Below are 19,171 nucleotides of genomic sequence, written 5' to 3'. Positions count from 1 at the left end.
ATTTGCTTATTTTAATTATTTTTTAAAAAATTTGAGCCTCATGGGACAACTGTGAAAATAACTAGATTAGAGAAAAGTTAAACTTGCTCTCTTATGAGAATAAATTTGACTTTAGAATATTTAGTTCCCCTGCTGTATGGAAAGTGAATTTGCTCTGTAAATTTTTACCCAAATCACAATTAAAAAAAAAAAAAAAAGAATATTTAATTCTTGTCATAAGCTGATCTGAAAGGGACTCTTTTGGAGAACACATCTAACAAGTCTCCAGCAAAGTGGATCATTTTCTCTCCTGTTGTCTTTGCTTACAGACTGAAGCCTCCTGACCTGCTGGTACTGGGGGTTACTTGTTACTCTAACAGCAGGGATGGATTTGGGCTAACCCTTTACACTGGTTCGCCATGGCCCCTGTGTGCCAGCAGTAGCTGACTGGAATGAAAGTGGCCATCAGTGCCCACCAAAACTGGGAAGCACAAACTAAACCAGAAGGACTGAACCCACATTCTTCACCTTATTAGCATCATGCTAATATCTTGTCTCGTCTATGAAGTGATCTATGCAGAGGCCAGAGAACCCACCTAGCTTCAGAATATGCTTGACAGAATGGGTTTTTTCTGAAATGTTATTTCTTTACATTTATATCAACATAGACACTCTGTGGTTGTTGTTGATGCACCAGGTTCCCAAAGCAGAACAATGGAGTCAGTTCCTCTTTCACGCTTACCTCCCACGATCTCCCCCCAGTTTTACTTTAGAAATACCTCTCAAATTTTGCCCACTTCTCTCTTCACCCTCTTCTGGCAGTGACACATAAATAGACCCTCACAATCTATTGCCATCTCTCCTACCTAGTCCCCTGCTACTCTTCTCCTATTATCTTTCCCTCAAGCTACCAGTTTGCTTTCGGAAAGCACAATCTGATGATTTTGCGGCACTGCAACTTCCTTTAGTTCCTGCTGTCATAGCCCCAAGCCTTTTGGCCCACAAAGTCTTCTTTCTGGTTTCCTTTCCTGTGCCCACAGCATTTTATTTATCCCTAGACCATAGCATCCATCAGATACATGTTAAGTACTTACCATGCATTCCCCACCTCTGAGTTTCTCCAGGTACGACACTATCATTCACCTTTCTAGCCCTAACACTTAGCTCACTGTATGGCACACAGGAGGCCCCCAATCAGTGTTTGTGGATAAAGGAAAATTGATCTTTAAAATGATGTAATATGACCCACAATGGTGCTTCTCAGACTTTTTAATGTGCATGTGCATCTCCTGGGGATCTTGTTAAAATGCAGAGTCAGACTCAGTAGGGCTGCGTGAAACCTGAGAATACATTCTAATAAGTTCCCAGGTGAGGCTGACACTCTTGGTCTGTGAAACACACTTTGCATAGCAAGGACCTATAAAACAGTGATGTTTTTAGATAGAAAAGCATGTGGTTCCAATCTTGAACCAATTTTGTGTTGAATCTTGAATTCTTGGGTGAAACTTTGATCTCAAAAGTGATATATTGGTTTGGCAGATGATTTTTCTACATACATATATATACGTGCTATACAAATGTCCATATATATATAACAAGAGTAACAGGGGGCAAAGTTACGATAACTTCTTAGCCACAGTCAAATACCTTGGGGGGGGGGATGAATTGTCGTGGTGGTGGGGGATATCAAGCTCAATTGGCGTAAGATACTACACAAAAACAATGCTCTACATCCTACTTTGGTGAGTAGAAACTGGGATCTTAAAAGCTTACAAGCAGCCATCTAAGATGCAATTATTGGTCTCTCCTCCTGAGCAATCAAGCATGAAGACACAAGGAAATGATTAGTCCAAGGGACTAGTGGGCCATGGGGACCTCAGCTTTCATTGCCCTGAGACCAGAAGAACTACATGGAGTTACAGATTGTTCCAGAAATAAGGGTAAAAAAAAAAAAAGGTGGCAAAAAGAAAACCAAAAAAACAAACTCATTGCCATTGAGTTGGATCTGACTCATAGCGAACCCTCCGTGGGTTTCCAAGGCGGTATCACTACAGAACTAGATTGCCCAATCTTCCTTCTGAGGCAAAAAGAAAAGTCATTTGCTTTTAAATTTTCAATATCAGCATCATAATTCTCAACTTGAAGTTACATAGAATCCCCTAGGAGGCTTTTTAGGCAACACATATTCTACCCCTACCTCTCTCCCACCAATTGGATTTTCTCCGCTAGTAGAATATGAAACCCACTTCCTGCCCCTCCCTCACTGATGAAAACCACAGCCTTTTACTTTCGTGATGACACCACCTCAGAAACCCAAGGAGGGGTTGCTATGAGTCGAATCCAACTCGACGGCAGTTAGTGAGTTTGTTATTGATGGCAATGTATCATGTCATTCAGTTCTGTTGGAGAGGAACAAGCTTCTAGCTATACAGTAATACAGATTCAAGAAGCTGGGAAGTTGTTTCAGCCAGGGTCACCACACAGACTACTGTTCCCTCTTCCTCTATTTCTGATTCAAGTCATCTTCATCCCTTAGACCTTCAATGATGTGCCTTTATCACACCCTGGGTGGTGCAAATGGTTATCATGCTTGGCTGCTAACTCAAAGACGGGAGCTTTGAGTTCACCCAGACGTGCCTCAGAAGAGAGGTCTGGTGATCAACTTCCAAAAAGTCAGCCATTGAAAAACCTAGGAAGCACAGTCCTCCCCTGACACACACCGGCTCGCCAGGACTTGGATTGACCCCATGGGAACTGGTACTACTGGTCATCACACAATTGTTCCCAAAATTATCTTTCTTGGAACAAAAAAAAACAAGCAAAAAGAAGTACATGAGGAGCTATTCCTCTGCCTTTCCCACTAGACTGAGTTCCCAAGGAGCAAGAAGCCAAACCTACTATTCACTCCATCTTCAGCCCCAAGCATAGTACCTGCTAGAGCAATGGAAAAATGAACCCCTTTCCATATCTAATGAAATTTCCTCTTTTACTTCTTAAGTCCCGTCCACAGTCAGCCCAAGGTCTGCTGTTGCTGTTAATTGCCATGAAGTCAGTTTAGACTCATGAAGAGCCCATGTGTGCAGAGAAGAACTGCTCCATTGGGTTTTCAAGGCTGTCATCTTTCAGAACCAGGTTGCCAGGCTTGTCTTCCAAGGCGCTTCTGGGGGAATTCAAATTGCCAACTTTGCAGCTTATAGTTGAGCACTTAACTTAGGCACAACAGGTCCAAGTTCTTCTGTTGTTGTTGTTATGTGCCGCCGAGTCAACCCCGACTCATAGCAACCCTTCCTTGGGTTTCCCAGGAGGTATTACTGTGGAAGTAGATTGCCCAACCTTCCTTCCGAGGAGTGACTGGTGGGTTTGAACCGCCAGCCTTCTGGTTAGCAGTCAAGTGCTTTAGGCACTACGCTACCAAAACTCCAAGTTCTAGGAACCTATAATTCCTAACAATGCTGATGTTTAGCATAGGACTTTAAATTGCTTCAATGACAGTAGAAAACATCTTGGAATTTGTTTGGTCCAAATTGTTTGGTTTGGGTGAATCACACAAAAACAGTATTTTATCCCCCTCAGTGTTAAAATTGAACACTATTTATTGCTTACAAGTGGTGTCCATGGGTAGTGCAAATGGTTAAGCACTTTACTAGCTGAAAGGTCAGTGGTTTGAATCCACTCAGTGGTGCCTTGTAAGACGGGCCTAGTAATCTGCTTCCACAAAGTCACAGCCTTGAAAACCCTAGGAGGCAGTTCTATTCTGCACATATAGGGTGACCATGAATTGGAACTGACTCAATGGCAACAAACAATACCATTTACAAAAGTAATAGATATCAGATATGTAAGACAGGAAGCATGATAACAAATTGACCACCTGTGAACACACTATCCAATAATGGCATCACTGGGTATAGGGGTTGCCAACTGCACTGGGTGACATTGTCAGAGAGGGTGGCACAAAAATGACTGTCTATAAAATTTTTGTGCACTATTTCAGCATAAATTTATGACCTTTTCTAAAAATATCCCTATAGTTAGTTTCAATAATGAAAACATTTTTTGTAAGCCCAGTTTATGTGTATCAATATACCTGTTGTTCTTGTTATGTGTCCTCAAGTCGGAGCCGACTCATAGTGACCCCTCCTTGGGTTTCCGAGGCAGTATCACTATGGAAGTAGATTGCCCCATCTTCCTTCTGAGGAGTGGCTAGTGGTTTGAACCACCAGCCTTCTGGTTAGCAGTCAAGTGCCTTAGGCACTATGCTACCAGAGCTCCTATCAATATACCTACAAGGCTAAAATTCTATGCTGATTTACTTTTTGAACCTTCTAATGTGCTCCGATCAGAGCTGTCATAATTACTCAATTACAATGGTGCTCTGAATCACGTGGTTGTCTGTGCCTGCTGTAAGAAAACACTGTTGTTTTCCTTGCTGCTGGTTTTTTCACAGTTGCTGACTTTGTCAGTTTTTCTGGTGTTTTGGCTATGAATTAGTGGCAATTAGTATTTATGAACCTATATCAATAACTTTTTTGAGAATGAAAAAAATAAAAAAGGCTTCCACTCATTACTAATCATGTAATAACTAAAGATGCTATAATTCAATATAAAAAGATTTTATAAAACAATTTTGTTGTTAGTATTCTTATTATCTGGAAGCTCTGGTGGTGTAGTGCCTAAGGCCTATGACTGCTAACCAGAAGGCTGACGGTTCAAACCCACTAGCTACTCCTCAGAAAGAAGACTGGGCAATCTACTTCCGTAGTGATACCACCTCAGAAACCCAAAGAGGGGTCCCTATGAGTTTAATCAACTCAACGGCAGTGAGTTTTTTAGGTTTTTCTTTTTCTTTTTTGGTATTCTTATTATCTCTGGTAGCGTAGTACCTAAGGCTTTTGACTGTTAACCAGCAGACTGGCGGTTCAAACCCACCAGCCACTCCTTGGAAGAAAGGTTGGGCAGTCTACTTCCATAGTTGATACTGCCTCAGAAACCCAAGGAGGAGTCACTATGATTCAGATCTGACTCAACAGCATTGTGTTGTTTTGTTGAAGAAATATTACATTTAAGCAATTTACAACTATATTTGTCACATACTATTGAGGTTGATAAAACTTTACTAAAGATAGAAAAATCCTCACACTGGACCATTAAGCAATATCATGATAAACAGAGAAAAGATTGAAGTTGTCAAGGATTTCATTTTACTTGGATCCACGATCAATGCCCATGGAAGCAGCAGTCAAGAAATCAAATGACATATTGCATTGGGTACATCTGCTGCAAAAGATCTCTTTAAAGAGTTAAAAAACAAACATGCCACTTTGAAGACTAAGGTGCCACAGTATTTTCAATTGCCTCATATGCATATGAAGGCTGGACAATGAATAAGGGTCACAGAAGAAGAACTGATGCCTTTGAATTATGGTGTTGGTGAAAAATATTAAATATATGATGAACTGCCAGAAGAATGAACAAATCTATCTTGGAAGGAGTACAGCCAGGATGCTCCTTACAAGCCAGGATGGTGAGACTTTGTCTCATATACTTTGAACATGTTATCAGGAGGAATCAGTCTCTGGAGAAGAACATTGTGCTTGGTAAAGTAGAGGCTCAGTGAAAAACAGAAAGACCTTCAATGAGATGGATTGAAACAGTGGCTGCAACAATGGGCTCAAACAAAGCAATGATTGTGGGGATGGTGCAGTGTTTTGTTCTGTTGTACAAAGGGGGCCTATGAGTTGGAACTGATTTGACAGCATCTAACAACAACAACAAGGTCTGGTATGGGAGAAGGTCTGTGGGGGGAAGGGTGACACTGTGAGTTACCACAGTGGATGACACAACCCTAGGACACCATTGCCATCTAACAAAGTGTTGAAGCTACAAGGGTGTTTTTCTCTCCTCTTATGTCCTTGCCTTCCCCTACCAGAAGTAACCACGCTCCTGAATTTTGTGTTAATAATTCATTTGGTTGCTTAAAAATAGTTTTTACCACTTATTTTTATATCTCTAAACACTAAATTGTTTAGTAATGCTTTTGAGCTTTATAAAAATGGTCTTACTCTGGTGTGGTCTTCTATAGCTTTTAAAAAATTCAACAGTGTTCCTCAGACTCATTTCTGTTGTGTACAGTTGTGGTTTATTCATTTTCATCACTGTATAAAATTGCATTATATGAATACATCACAGTTTATTTATGGAGTCCTCATCAGATATTTGAGCTGTTTCTAGTTTTCCAGGCTTATGAACAATGCTGCTACAAACAGTCTTATATAAGTCTCTTGCAGCATTTGTGCGTTTTGGTACCTATCAAAGAGTAGAATTGCTGGACATATATAATTAATTTTTTGAAGTGATGGTGCCAATTCAGATTCCTACCAGCGATATGAAGAGTTCCTGATGATGGGTATCCTCACCAAGTGCTTGTATTACTAGGACATGGACAATGCAATCTTAAACTAGAGCCAGAAGGCAGCACTCCTGACCTCATGGGCTGTTTCCTCCCAACCATCGGACAGTAGACTGTTGCCCTGGGACTGACACCTTGTTGAATCCTGATGTTGGGGACAGAACATCAAAATGAGATAAAAGACTAGGTTTCCAACTGGGCTGTGTCATGTATACAAAGTTCTCATTGAAAACAATCAACCATAGAATGTAGGAGCTAAAAGAAACCCTACATCCAAATCCTTCATTTTACATTGAAGGAGACTGAGGCCCAGTAAGGTAAAATGACCTGACAAGGCTTCAGAGCTAATTCATACAAGAATCTGTTCCTAGGACACTAGATTCTTAGCTCAGGATTTTTTCTAGTAATTTTTTTTTTTCTCTCTTTTTTTTTTTTTTTTATTAGGATTTGGGTGAAGATTTACAGAGTAAATTCACTTTTCATACAGCAGTTCACATATACTTTGTCTCATGTCATTGACCAAAATTTACAATGCAGCAGCTCCCCTCCCACTTCCTCCCCATAGTTACCTCCTCCCAGTGTCCATCCCTTCATACTCTTCGAGAGGCCCATTGTCTGCCAACCCTGTATATGATCTTGAAGAACAGATACATGCACGCCGATGTTCATCGCAGCACTATTTACAATAGCCAAAACTTGGAAACAACCTAGATGTCCAACAACTGAGGAATGGATAACCAAACTTTGGTACATTCACACAATGGAATACTATGCAACGCTAAAGAATAATGTAGAATCTGCAGAACACCGCATAATGTGGATGAACTTGGAGGACATTATGCTGAGCGAAATAAGTCAGTCACAAAAGGACAAATATTGTATTAGTCCATTATTGTAAAAGTTAAGGAAATGTTTTTCTAGTAATTTTTTAAAAAATCATTTGTTGTTGAGAATATATACAGCAAAATCTATACCAACTCAACATTTTCTACATATACAATTTAGTAACATTGGTTATATTCTTTAAAATAATATAACATGATCTATAAAATGAATGACTGTAAATATTAAAATAACTGGCCAATTAATTTTTAAAAAGATAGTTGTTTGACTTAAGTGACTGATGAATTTGATAATTTTAGCTTCTTATTTGTGAAGTAGATAGGGATAATACTATCCAGTGCGATAAATGAGGGAAAAGTACAACCATTTTGATTATGGTTTTCAATATGCAAATTTGATAGTTTCCTGGAGAAAACAATCTCCAATCCTCTGATTAACCATCCATATTCTAGGATCACCACCCCCCCAGGCCAGAGCCAGGCACTGCCTTAAAAAGCTACTTTTGTTAGGAAGGCAAACTTCAAATTCATTTTGGAAGACATACAGAAGTACAGCCAGAATGCTTCTTAAAAGCCAGGATGGTAAGACTGTCTCATTTTCTCTCAACATGTTATCAGGAGGGACCTGTCCCTGGAGAAGAACATTATGTTTGGTAAAGAAGAGGGTCAGTAGAGGGTCATTAGGTTTTTAATTCTTCCTCATTTTATGAGCACTCAGAATTAAGCTGTCCTAAGAGACTGGGAACTGTTATTTGTGGAGATTATACCAAAACAGTTTCAGTGACCTGATGGTTTATAATACAATGTGAATGTGGAAAAAACAGACCAATTTGCAGCAGAGATACTTAGCACTCTTTAGCCTGTGCATCTTAACTAGATGTGGCATAATTCTGGGCAGAGGAGTCTATCCCCATTCATCAAAGGCAGTAAAACTGGGTCTGTGTTGGGTGAGGAGGGCTGTCTACTGGGAAAGGTGTTTGTGCAAAGGAAAGTCACTTCTAAAGCCTGCAGTGGAAATTTTTATCCTGGCGCTATTTATTTCAGGAATTTCCTTCCCATCCCTACCCATCTGCCTTTCTCCTCTCTATCCCAAGAATCCATTTACCATTTAAAAATATCTTTCGGTTTAACAATGTCTACAGTCTGGTAATAAAAGCTTTCTGGGAGGCGCCCCTCTTTTTAATGTCAGGATAAAACTCAGGAGCTGTTTATTACTTTGAGATGGAGCTGGGGGAGGTAGGGGGGGAAGCACCATGTAATTTTGCCTAGGAATGCTGACCACAGGGTACTAAAGTACTTCTGGTTCAGGTTTTCCTTCTAGCACTCATTTTAATCAGTGCTTCCCCCATTTAATGAGCTTGTAGTGCCATTACATAATCACCCAGCTCACTGGATTAATGATGAAAAGAGGAACTGATTTTTCCAGTTGCATCATTTGAAGTAAATGTTAACTTTCTTTCTGAGTCCTTAGTTAACCGCATTAGTGTGACAAATATGTCTTTGTCTAGCAGAAGTAATTAGAATTTAATCACTTTAACTGCATCTTAATTACCCCAAATGAATTGAAAGGACATTTAATAGCAAAGATTAAATTGCCTTAATGAACGATTTTTGTGACTCCATCAATACTTGAATCGCGTTAGCCACTCCTCTCACGCACTCCAGTCGCCGAACCTGCAGTGAGCACGGAGGTCACTAGGTGGCGCGCTTTGCTCGCTTATATATTTAATTTCCCCCATTGATCTGTTTTGGAAGATGACAGGAAAAAAAAAAAGAAAAGCATATAGTTTATTGTTCTCCGACAACCTCTCTTTGGGACTATGAGATCATCACCAGATGTAAAAATGAAAGCAGCGATTTCAGAAACTGTTAATTCTGACTACCATTATGTATATGAAACGGAAGATGAGAAACATGGATAACTGGAAACATACAGGGTTTGACTGAAATCTTAAGCTGCCCTCTGGATGTTTGCCCACATATAGACAGAGTTCAAGTCAATTTGTTGTTTTTCACTGGAGAGTGCTAAAATATGAGGAGTAACAGGCAAGCTTTGAAATAGCAAGATAGGTGCTGATGTGAAACCAATAAATGCAATTGCTGCCCAACTGCAGAACAGAACACTGATGCCTGGAAGTACAAGAGTATTTGGGCCTTTAGGCCCTCTTACAGGCATTGATCCCAGTGGACCAGTCTACCCACAAGGAACACATCTAATGAGATGGGCCTTCCCCATCAATAATTGTTTAAATGAACAAATGCATGGGGAGACTTGGATTCCAAGTCTAGCTCATACTGCCTTGCATTCCCTCTGGCTGCTTTTTCAAAAGAAGACAATAAAAGGTCACTTTCATAAGTCTTGAGTGGAAAAGAAATAAGTTTGCATAATTGAGAATCCTAGAAAATAGACAAGCGCTGTCTAATTTCAAGACCTTTATTACACTGAGACTTTCTAGATTGGGTGTATGTGACAATGAAGCAGGCATTTCCGGTGGGTCCACTGACCTGGAGGATCTGCACTAGGTGTGGAGGGTAAAAGGGTTCTGGGCTGTGAGTCGGGAAAGTGAATTCAAAGCTTCAGTGCTTCCAGCTATACTACCACAGGAAAATTATTTAACCTTACTAAGGAGAGAAATAAAGAAAATAATGTTAACTATCACAAAGATCAGTGGTTCCAAAATTTTGCTACATATTAAAATGACTTGGGAAATTTTAAAACATTCCCATGCCCAGGTCACTTCCCATACAAATTAAATCAGAGTATGTGGGGTTGCAGTCAGGCATCTATATATATATATATTTGAACATCACCAAGTGATTCCAAGGTGTTGTAAGGTTTGGGAAGTATTAAATAAGAATAGCTATGTGTCTAGTACAGTACCTGACAAATATTATATGCACAACAATTTTAAGCTCATTTTATTTTTTTCTCAATTGCTATGACAAATCTGATCAGTTGTGCTTTGGGGTCTAGTTCTATTCAGTTGTTGTCTTATTAAATCATCTTAACCTAAAGGAGAAGAAAATTCCTAGAAGTTAATTTGTTCCAATTTCATGATAATGTGATATCTTTTATGAAGGACACATGTAGACAACTCTATAGCAAGACCCTGTGATAAATATTTTGTATGCTTGTATCAAAATAATCAGATTGTCTGGTGACCGATGTAGTCACCTTACATAATCACCTAATCCTACCATCTTAGAAGAGAAGTAGCATTCATTAGTTTTAAAATACATACATACAAAATCTAGAAGATAAGAATTTATAGTTGTGCACTAAATTCATTCACGTTAGCAATATTTTTTTTTCCTTTTCTTTTTACTAGACTCTATAAACTCGCTGCCATTGAGTCAATTCTGACTCTTAGTGACCCTACAGGACAGAGTAGAACTGCCCCATAGGGTTTCAAAGACCATAAATCTTTATGGAAGCCTCATCTTTCTCCTGTGGAGTGGCTGATGGGTTTGAACCACTGACCTTTTGGTTAGCAGTCCACTGCTTTAACCACAGCACCACCAGACCTCTCTATTGGACTCTATGTTGTTGTTTGCCGTCGAGTCGGACCCGACTCATAGCGACCCCTCCTCGGGTTTCTGAGGCAGTATCACTACGGAAGTAGATTGCTCCATCTTCCTTCCGAGGAATTGGACTCTATAGGCTGACATTTTTCATGTGGAAGTAATGTGGCTTTCTTCTCTCAGAGGGACTTTATTCATATTCAAATAGAAATACAATGAAAATCATATTTAATGATTGGTGAAGGCTCTTAGCTATATTATAAAAAATTTATCTTCTAACAACTATGATCTCAGTAGGACTTTCCTTTTTTGCTACCCTAAGCTGTGGGCCATTCAGTTTTACCAGAGTGTGGAAATCCTGCTATTTTAATGGGGACTAAAATGAACTAACCAAAAAGCCAAATGCACTGCCTAGAGTCGGATCCTAATCATAGCGACCTCTCCTTGGGTTTCCAAAGCTGTGAAACTATGGAAGTGGATTGCCCCAGTCTTCCTTCCAAGTAGTCACTGGTGGGATTGAACCACCAGTGTTCCGGTTAACAGTCAAATGCCTTAGACACTAGGCCACCAGAGCTCCTAAAATAAAACTCATCATTTCTTATTCAACCTCATCAAAACTCCTTGGCTGATTTATAAACACTAAGTTAATTTTTAAATGTTACAATATATGGAGTTTGAAAAGAGCACTGAGCGGTGTCACTTGAAGTGCAAGGTCTCTGACTACTGAGGCTGAGGAGCAAACACCTGAGAGCCTCCTTTTTAATTACTCGCCTTCATTAACGGGAGGATTTTTTTCTTACAAGGAAATCAGGAATAGTTTTACCAATATGCCCTGTAAGAACTATTTCTTCCAAGAACTCTGAGCAGCAGCGCCTGTTTGATTAGTGGACTTTGCCACAAATGTGGAAATGATGACATCAAAACAGCTCATGTAACAACCTCCTTAAAGACCTCATAGATTAGAGATGACTATAGATTTTCCTCAGCACGGATCAAAGGGACTGAATTGAACGTTTTAGCTTAATGATCCAACCCCTGTCACACATAAGGGACACGAATTCCGATTTTATAAGCAGGTGTGCACGTGCACTCAGACGCACACATAAAGCTGCCGTGGAGGGAAGAAAAGATCAACCACCTGATTGACGCAGGTAGATTTGATCTTTCCGATTACTTGACTGCGCCAGGGTATATTCCCAGCAGAGCCTCGCACCTTCTCATAAACTTTGGAATATTAGCCATCAGTTTCCGTTTACCCACTACTTTTCAAAGATATCCTAGCCGTCTTCCAAGCACAGAGAAACTTGACTAAGTGAAGCTGCGGCGTGGTCCTGTCCAGGGTCCTGACGCAGCACCAGGCTCCAGGCCGGTCGACCTCTGAATGCCCTTTTACCCACCCACACCAGAGGAAACAAAGACCTCCAAGCTCAAGGCCTCAGAACTGCCTCCTGACTCTGGTCAGGTCGCCGGAAAGGGAAACAACAAAACAAAGGAACAGCTAATCCGACCAGTACCACATCCCCCCAACCCCAACCTCCTACTTCAGACAGCCAGGATCACCTTTTCTACTCTGGCCTTGCTTTTCTCAAATAGAAACATGCCGGTAAAAGAATAATAGAGATAGAAAATCCACACACACATCCTGTTTGGGAAGGTCAGAGTTGGGGTGTAATTTGGAGGGATGGGAGTTTTGTTCCCATTAATGGGCAACTATCCAAACATACTTGGGGACCCAAATGGATTCACTAGATACCGTTCTCTTCATCCTCCACACCCTCTTTTTACTAAAATAGTTATCGTTTTGAAAATACAAAAAAAACAAAAAAAAAAAAAAAAAAAAAAAAACCCGCAGCAAGCATCCTTTTTCTCTCTGCAGCGGGCAGGACCGCAGGGGTTTCCTCGGCGTCAGGCGCCGGTGGCCCGCAGGGGGCGCGCGTTACTTCCGAAGCACAGCCCGTTGGGCTACTCCGGGGAGGTGAGCCCAAATGGTGAGCACTGGCGTTCTCAGGAGTTCTGCTCCCTGCAGCGCGCGGAGGGCTCGCAGCTTGAAGATAAAGGAGGACGCGTCTAGGCTTTGAGTAGCTTTGCTGATAAGACGCAACAGTGCTATTGAAGGCACCGTCTGTTCCAAGTGTCAGTGGCAAGTGTCAGATGGTGGGACTGGGTCTTCAGTGGCACTCGCGCCCTAGGCTGGGAAGGTCGTTCCAGCCGACCCCGATCGCTCTCTGGTCGCTTCCAAGGGGTCTGGGGCTGCACCACTGACGGGACAGTCAGCTGCCCTTCGAACAGGTTGTGGGCTGTTTGTCTACTGCAGCGTCCTCGCTACGTTGACATCAAGGTCGCCACACAATAGTGGTCAGGCCTCCTTGCCCCAGAAGCAGGTCTCTCTCACCCCAAACTAGAGGCTCCAATCTCAACCAAAGCACACTTATTTTCCGGCCGCCCCTTTTTCTCACCGGGATTTGTGCTTTCAAGTGGGGACTGCTCAGAGGGAACTATTGCCCCACGCTACCGAGGGAACGGACATGGGCAAAGCCTTCTGGTGACCTACCCAAGCGCGAACCCTTTTGGCTCTACTGGTTGGGGGCGGGTCCCCAGCAGACTCTCTGGACGTTCGGCCACTATTCCTGGCCGGGCTCCGGGACACCTCAGTCTCTGTCCGACAAACAGGCCGGCCCCCGGACCGCGCCGGGAGGAGGCTTCCCGCAGGCCACCTGCCTCCCGACCCCTGCCTCCAAAGGCTCGGAGGTGGACTCCGCCGGCCGCGCCCCGCCGGTCCTTTGTTCGCGCCACGGCCGGCGGAGAGCAGCTGTGCTGCTCCAGACCCTCGGAGCCCAACTGCGGGACGCATGGGAATCGGTTCACTTGTCTCCTCCTCCTTCCACACTTAGGCCCAGAAATCCTTCCAGCTCCCGCGTCCAACACGCCTAGTCGTGGCCTCTCTCCCGACTCAGGAGCCTATGGGGGTTCGCGAAGTGAAGGTTTCCAGGGTCCAGCATCGCACCACTTCGGTACGGCCCCGCGGTTTAGGAAAGTGGGGAGACAGCAGAAATGTCACCCGCCGGGATAAATATTAACAAAAAGCAAATGGACTTGCGCGGGGGCCAGTTATCAATAAACCAGGCCGCAAGGCCACTCACGGCAAACACTGCCCAGGTTGAGTCGGGCAAGACTTTCTCAAGGAGGCCTCCAGGCCGACTCCCCCCCCCCCAAATTCAAGCCCTCCCCCAGGCCGCTCTGGGGCAAATCTCGGGGAGGAACCGGGTCCCGTGCCTTGCATAGGAGTCGCGGCCCATTCTCCGGCGCGGTTTGCAGGCATCGTCGTCTCAAGGTTGGCACAGTGGCCCCACTCCACCCCCGCCCGAGCCCCTGGTCTGCGCGCCATCGCTTCCTGGGTCCGCAGTGCTGCACCCGCTGGTCCCTGCCCTTCACAGTCTTTTCCTGCGTTGGCAGTTCCAGCTGCGCGACCACAGCCTTCTGGAATCTTTAATTGGTAACTAATCTTCTCGTGCCTCGATAGGCGCCCACGTCAGAGAAGACGCACCCACCCACTTGCACAGCCCAGCCCTCCCACCCCTCCTGGGACGAGCCTCGGCACAAGCCGGTCGCGCTGCGCGCTCTAATGGGGCAGCAGCAAGTATCACATTGAGGGAACATATATTGATTTTTTTTTTTTTTTTTGGTAAAGGTAATTTGGTGAGAATTTCCTCCTGTCTTCCGTCTTCCACTAGCCTGCGTAATTTCTTGAGGGAAAGGCGCCTCCTCAAAAGCGCCGCCACATACTGGGAGGGGCAGGGGTTTGACCCTAGACCACACGCTGCTGGGAGCCCGAGCCGAGCCTGCGGGGCAGGGCGGGGCCGGGAGAAAACATTCCCTTGCAGAGCAGCGAAGGAGCAGACCTCCCGGAGCGACGGCCTCACCCGAAGTGGGCCTGGGGTGGGGTTCTTCGCCAGGGACACGCGAGCCAAGCGGTAAAGCGCGCCTCCACGTGGGGGAGCCGCAACTTCCCGCCGCCCAGCCAAAGAGCTGGGCAATCAGTTTTCAGGCTCCACCGCTTAGGGCTTCCTAAAAATCATTTGGAGGGTTAAGAAAAGGACCTTTTTTTTTTTTTTCCCCTTTAAATGAAACTGTAATGAGGCGTCTTTTTGTTCTTTAAAGATTTAAAAATAGGGCGGCGCCTTCCTGGCGAGAAAGGACTGCTGCTTCTCTGCCTGCAGGGCGCCCTCAGTCGCAGTCCACCTCACCCCTTCCGTTAAGTTAAAGAAAGGAAAACCAAAGGTATGACTCTACAGCTGGGTCTTAAGACGCGGAGTCCGCTTGAGGTTTGGCGCCAAACACATGTTTTGCTGGATTCTTAGATTTTCCACCTCTTCGAGGAAAGACTCCGTACCTGGGGCTGAGAGCTGGACATGTATCGTCATGAACTGCTCTGGGGGCTCCTGGATGTGCAAGCTCCATGACCACTGGAGTCCCCTGGGCCGGGGCCCTGCACCCCACCTGTGCCCGCCTACCTTCCCGTGCCTCCCGCACTCTGGTCCCAGGACTCGGGCTCCCCCTCACGAGCACTGCGACGCCCCTGAGCTCGGCTTTCCACGAGCGGAGGTCAGAGGTCACTCGCCCAGGGCAGGGCGCTGGGCCGGAATTCAGGGCTTGAGGGTCGCCTCTGAAAAGAACCTGTCAGTCTGTCCTTCCAGGAGGCGACGTGAGGTAGTGGAGGTAGGACAGCCATTGAAGTTCCGGAGCACGCGCCTTCGGAGGGTCCGGGACTTCCCTGGGGACATCCTTCTCCTTTCCCACGCCATTTCTGCACTCCCCCTCCCAGCTTGAGGGCCGCGGCAGCCATTGCCTCTTAAAAGGTCGGATGCCAGCCTTTAAAAAAAGACACGACCGACCCTAGGCGTCCGCAGAGGCGGAGCAGTCAGGGCGAGGAGCAGCTCCTTCGTGCATTGTCTCTGGGACCGCGGTGGCCCGTGGGTCTCGCTCATTCCATGGGGGGCGATACGATGCTTGTACACAGGGCTAGACGACGTGCCTTTCCTTGGTTCCTGAGTGGAGACGTACGAGCCCAGGATCCCGAGGGCACCCCGTACGCGCCCCTCCCTCACCTGTACCACCTCTCCCACTTGTCTCCCGGGCGCTGGCACCAGAAGCCGGAGCCGGGACTTGGCTTGTCATGAACCAACCGTGAGCAGGGCTGGAAAACCCGCGAGGGCAGAGGCTCCGGCGGCGCGGCGCTCGGGTTAGGAGGCCTCAAGCGTCTAGCACCTAAGCGCACTTTCAGATGCAACCGGGCCGGAGTCGCAGGCTCGCGGACACCTGCCTCCCCCTAGCGTCCCATTGGTAGGCACGAGGTGGGGGAGGGGGCTCTGGCCTCTGGCTTTGATTTTAGACGGTGAAACGGCTCAGTGCCCCCGGCTCCGAGCGGATTGACTGCCTTTCGTTCTCCAGGGACGAATTAATGGAGAACGACCAGTTAATTAACAAACCCTCATTCCGGCCTTTACCTTTCTTTTCGCTAGGGCTCCAGCCCGGGCGCCGGGCTTGGGGAGGAGGGAGCGGCAAGGGGGGAGGAAAGGACCGGGAGTCAGGAGTCAATCAACTTGGCAACCTTTGCTCGGTTCTCTGCAAACCTAGTCGGCCCCCGACTGCCCTCGCCCCAGCCCCCACCCCACCCCACCCCCTGTCCCTCCTCACAAATCCTCCTGAAATCCCCTCAGCGGTTCTGGCTGGGCTCTGCAGTCCCCTCCGTCAGTCCGCCAGCCAGAGACTCCCTCCGCATCGCAGCCCACAGAATTTGGAGGAGTTGGCCAGGGGTGCTGTCTGAACCTAAGTCTGGGAACACCCGGGTTTCAGACCCGGGAAATCTCTGCTCGCCGACGGGGTCGTTCACACACTCGCCCCCTGCATGGGGAATCACATAGAGTATAAAACGTAACACATCCTAAGCGAGTGACTGTCAAGCTGGTCCCTGGGTTCTGCTAGAAGCGCCCCTATTCCTGGGATGGTGGCAGTCATCACCCCAACCTTGGCACCTTTTGCCCCACTCTCCTTTCCAGAGCTAGCTCCACGCGCAGATTGTGTGATAACCTGTACACCGTGTTGTGCTACGCGCCCACTGCCGGCAGCTTCGGAACGCTTTGACTGCATTCGCCGAGTGCAGTTCCCGCCGAGCTTGCCCAGTGCCATTAGAATGAGCACTGGAAGGGGTTACTGCAGCGAGTTCAGCCAAACACAGGCTGGCAGCCTGATCCTCTGGCTCGCTCCAGCCCTGCGCCGGGGTGTGTGACAGGGGTACTGGCGAGGAATACCCACGTGCAGCTCCACGCACGCGGTGGCCTCCCTCTCCCCCATCAGGAGTGCTCATCCCCCAGAGAGCATGTCCCGCCAAGTGAGGACTTCTCTCATTCTCTGCCCGTGCTGGCTTCCAGCTCCGTCCCTGAGCACAAATGCTCTGTGCGGTTGCCGAGATCTCTCGGCTCAGCTCTCTGAGCCTCCCACAACCCAACGCGCTGAATCCTGAAAGAGGAAGTCTGCTCCTGGGGGCCCGGTGCCAACTATTCCGGGCCCAGAGACCACCTCCCTTTTTCGGGAAAAGGGGTGGTGGGATGAAGCCCTTTCTCCTTCTCTCCTTAAGTCCCTCTACTTCCCGGTCCCCCATCTCCCCGCGCGCCCAGCTCCTTGGCGGTCTCACCTGCTAAACGGAGCGCGGACATGCGCTGGAACTCCGGCTCTTGCAGCCACTTCCACATTCTCCGGAAGGTCTCCCGGCCGGACTTGAGTTTGCTCCAGGGTTTGGGGTTGCGCAGCAGGTCCGAGAGAGTCCCCTGGGAGCGGCAGAGCACCCTCTGCGCGAAGATGGCCTGTGGGATGCTATAACGCTTGAGCTCGGTAGTGATACGCTGCGCCACCTCTTTGGTATTGATCTCTTCCATCTGCCCTGAATTACTTCCATTGCTGACCTGCGCGCCGGTCACCGAAGGGTTGGGCTCCCGGGTCGTGCCCAGGAGCTGCCCGTGGCCCTGGGCGTTCAGGTGGGCGTGGGGGTGGTGCGGGGGAAGGCCGTTGATGGGCACCATGCCGGCTGAGGTGGGCGTGAGGTGCTGCTCCCCGTGGCGGCCGAGCATGGCCGGGTGGTGAGCTTCGAAGCCGTTGGGGGTGAGCATCTTGTCGGTGGGCATGGCGGCGCCTGGGTGGGCGTAGTGAGGGAGCCCTTGCTGGGAGTTATGGATGCTGCCTAGACCGGAGCTGGAGAGGGGCGAGAGGCTTTGGCCCATGCCGGCCACGTCTTTGTGGTAGGGGGTATACAGATTATTCATCGAAGCCAGCCCGCGCTCGTCCCTCATGAGCGTGAAGCTACCGCTCACGTTGCCCGCCAGGCGTTGGTGGTGGTGCGGGTGGTGGTGGTGATGGTGGTGGTGGTGATGGTGGGGGAACTTGTCCGAGACGGTGGAGATGGGCGGTAGCGGCTGCAGAGGGGTTAAGGTGGTGTAGGTGGTGGGCATGCTCATACCTGGGGGAGTTTCGCAGGCCATGGTCATGGTGGGGTGCAGGGGGCCGGCTAGGCTGTGCTCGGGAGCCCGGTGGTGGTGGTGGTAATCGCCGCCGCCGCCGCCGTCCAGGAGGGACGCCATGCCCATGGAGCGCGGGTGCGCGGGGGGCAGGTGGCTGCCGCGGTGCGCCACCGAACTACGCGCGTGGGGGCTGCCGCCCAGCAGGTCGGCAGGGGCGGGCACCGGCTCGTGGCTCACCCCATGCAGCTCGCTGATCGCCTCCATGGTCAACTGCGCGTTCATCGTGATCAGGGCGAGCGGGCGGCGGACACAACATCGATGTGGCCGGGCAGAAGCAGCGAGGGGCGCACGGAGTCCGGTCTTCACATCGGCTGCCGGCGACTGCTGCCTTCCTTCCTTCCTTTCACTGTGGGGCTCTGTCTCTCTCTGTGTCTTGTCTTCCCTGTTGCCCCCACCTCCCCCTCTGCGTCTTCGGCTTCCTCGGCTTTTTTTAAATATTAATTTCCAAAAAGGATCCGCGCAGTTGGGCGAGAGCGGTGCCTCCAGCCCGCCCGCCCTCAGCCCCCTCTCGCCCCTCTCCTTAGAATTGTGAGGCCCCCGGCTCCCCTGACGAGGCCTGTCCGCCTGTCGCGGCTGCTGCCTGCCCGCGCCGCTCGCCAGCTCGAGCCATGGCTCGGTTACTGTTGCAGACTCTTTGGTCGCCGTGCTGCCGCCGCAGCCGCCGCTGCTGCCGCCGCTGCGGCCCGCCCTCAAGCCCGCCAGGCGCAGAACGCATGCGCTCGGCGAGGCCCCGCCCCCTGGTCCCCGCAAGCTGGTCCGGTGACAACCCCTTACAAATGAAGGGGGGGAGGGTGAGCCTTCCCGGCGGTACCCTGAGACCTGGGAACCGCGAACAAGTGCGAAGGCCG

At 47.7% G+C, this 19,171-nt stretch overlaps 1 protein-coding gene across 1 annotated transcript in view; it reads right to left on the bottom strand.

Annotated features, from left to right (window-relative positions):
- ONECUT1 (one cut homeobox 1) overlaps positions 1-18,545 on the bottom strand; it is a 67,634-nt gene extending 49,089 nt beyond the window's left edge. The window contains exon 1 of the mRNA XM_007935153.2: positions 17,444-18,545. Coding sequence (XP_007933344.1) covers positions 17,444-18,545 — 1,102 coding nt within the window. The remainder of the gene's footprint in view (positions 1-17,443) is intronic.
- Positions 18,546-19,171: the final 626 nt, after the last annotated feature.

Source organism: Orycteropus afer, unplaced genomic scaffold (assembly GCF_000298275.1).
Source record: "Orycteropus afer afer isolate SDZICR_OR568_19922 unplaced genomic scaffold, OryAfe1.0 scaffold00026, whole genome shotgun sequence".
NCBI lineage: Eukaryota > Metazoa > Chordata > Mammalia > Tubulidentata > Orycteropodidae > Orycteropus > Orycteropus afer.
The sequence above is the reverse complement of the archived record's forward strand: the minus strand, read 5'-3'. Positions and strand labels throughout refer to the sequence as shown.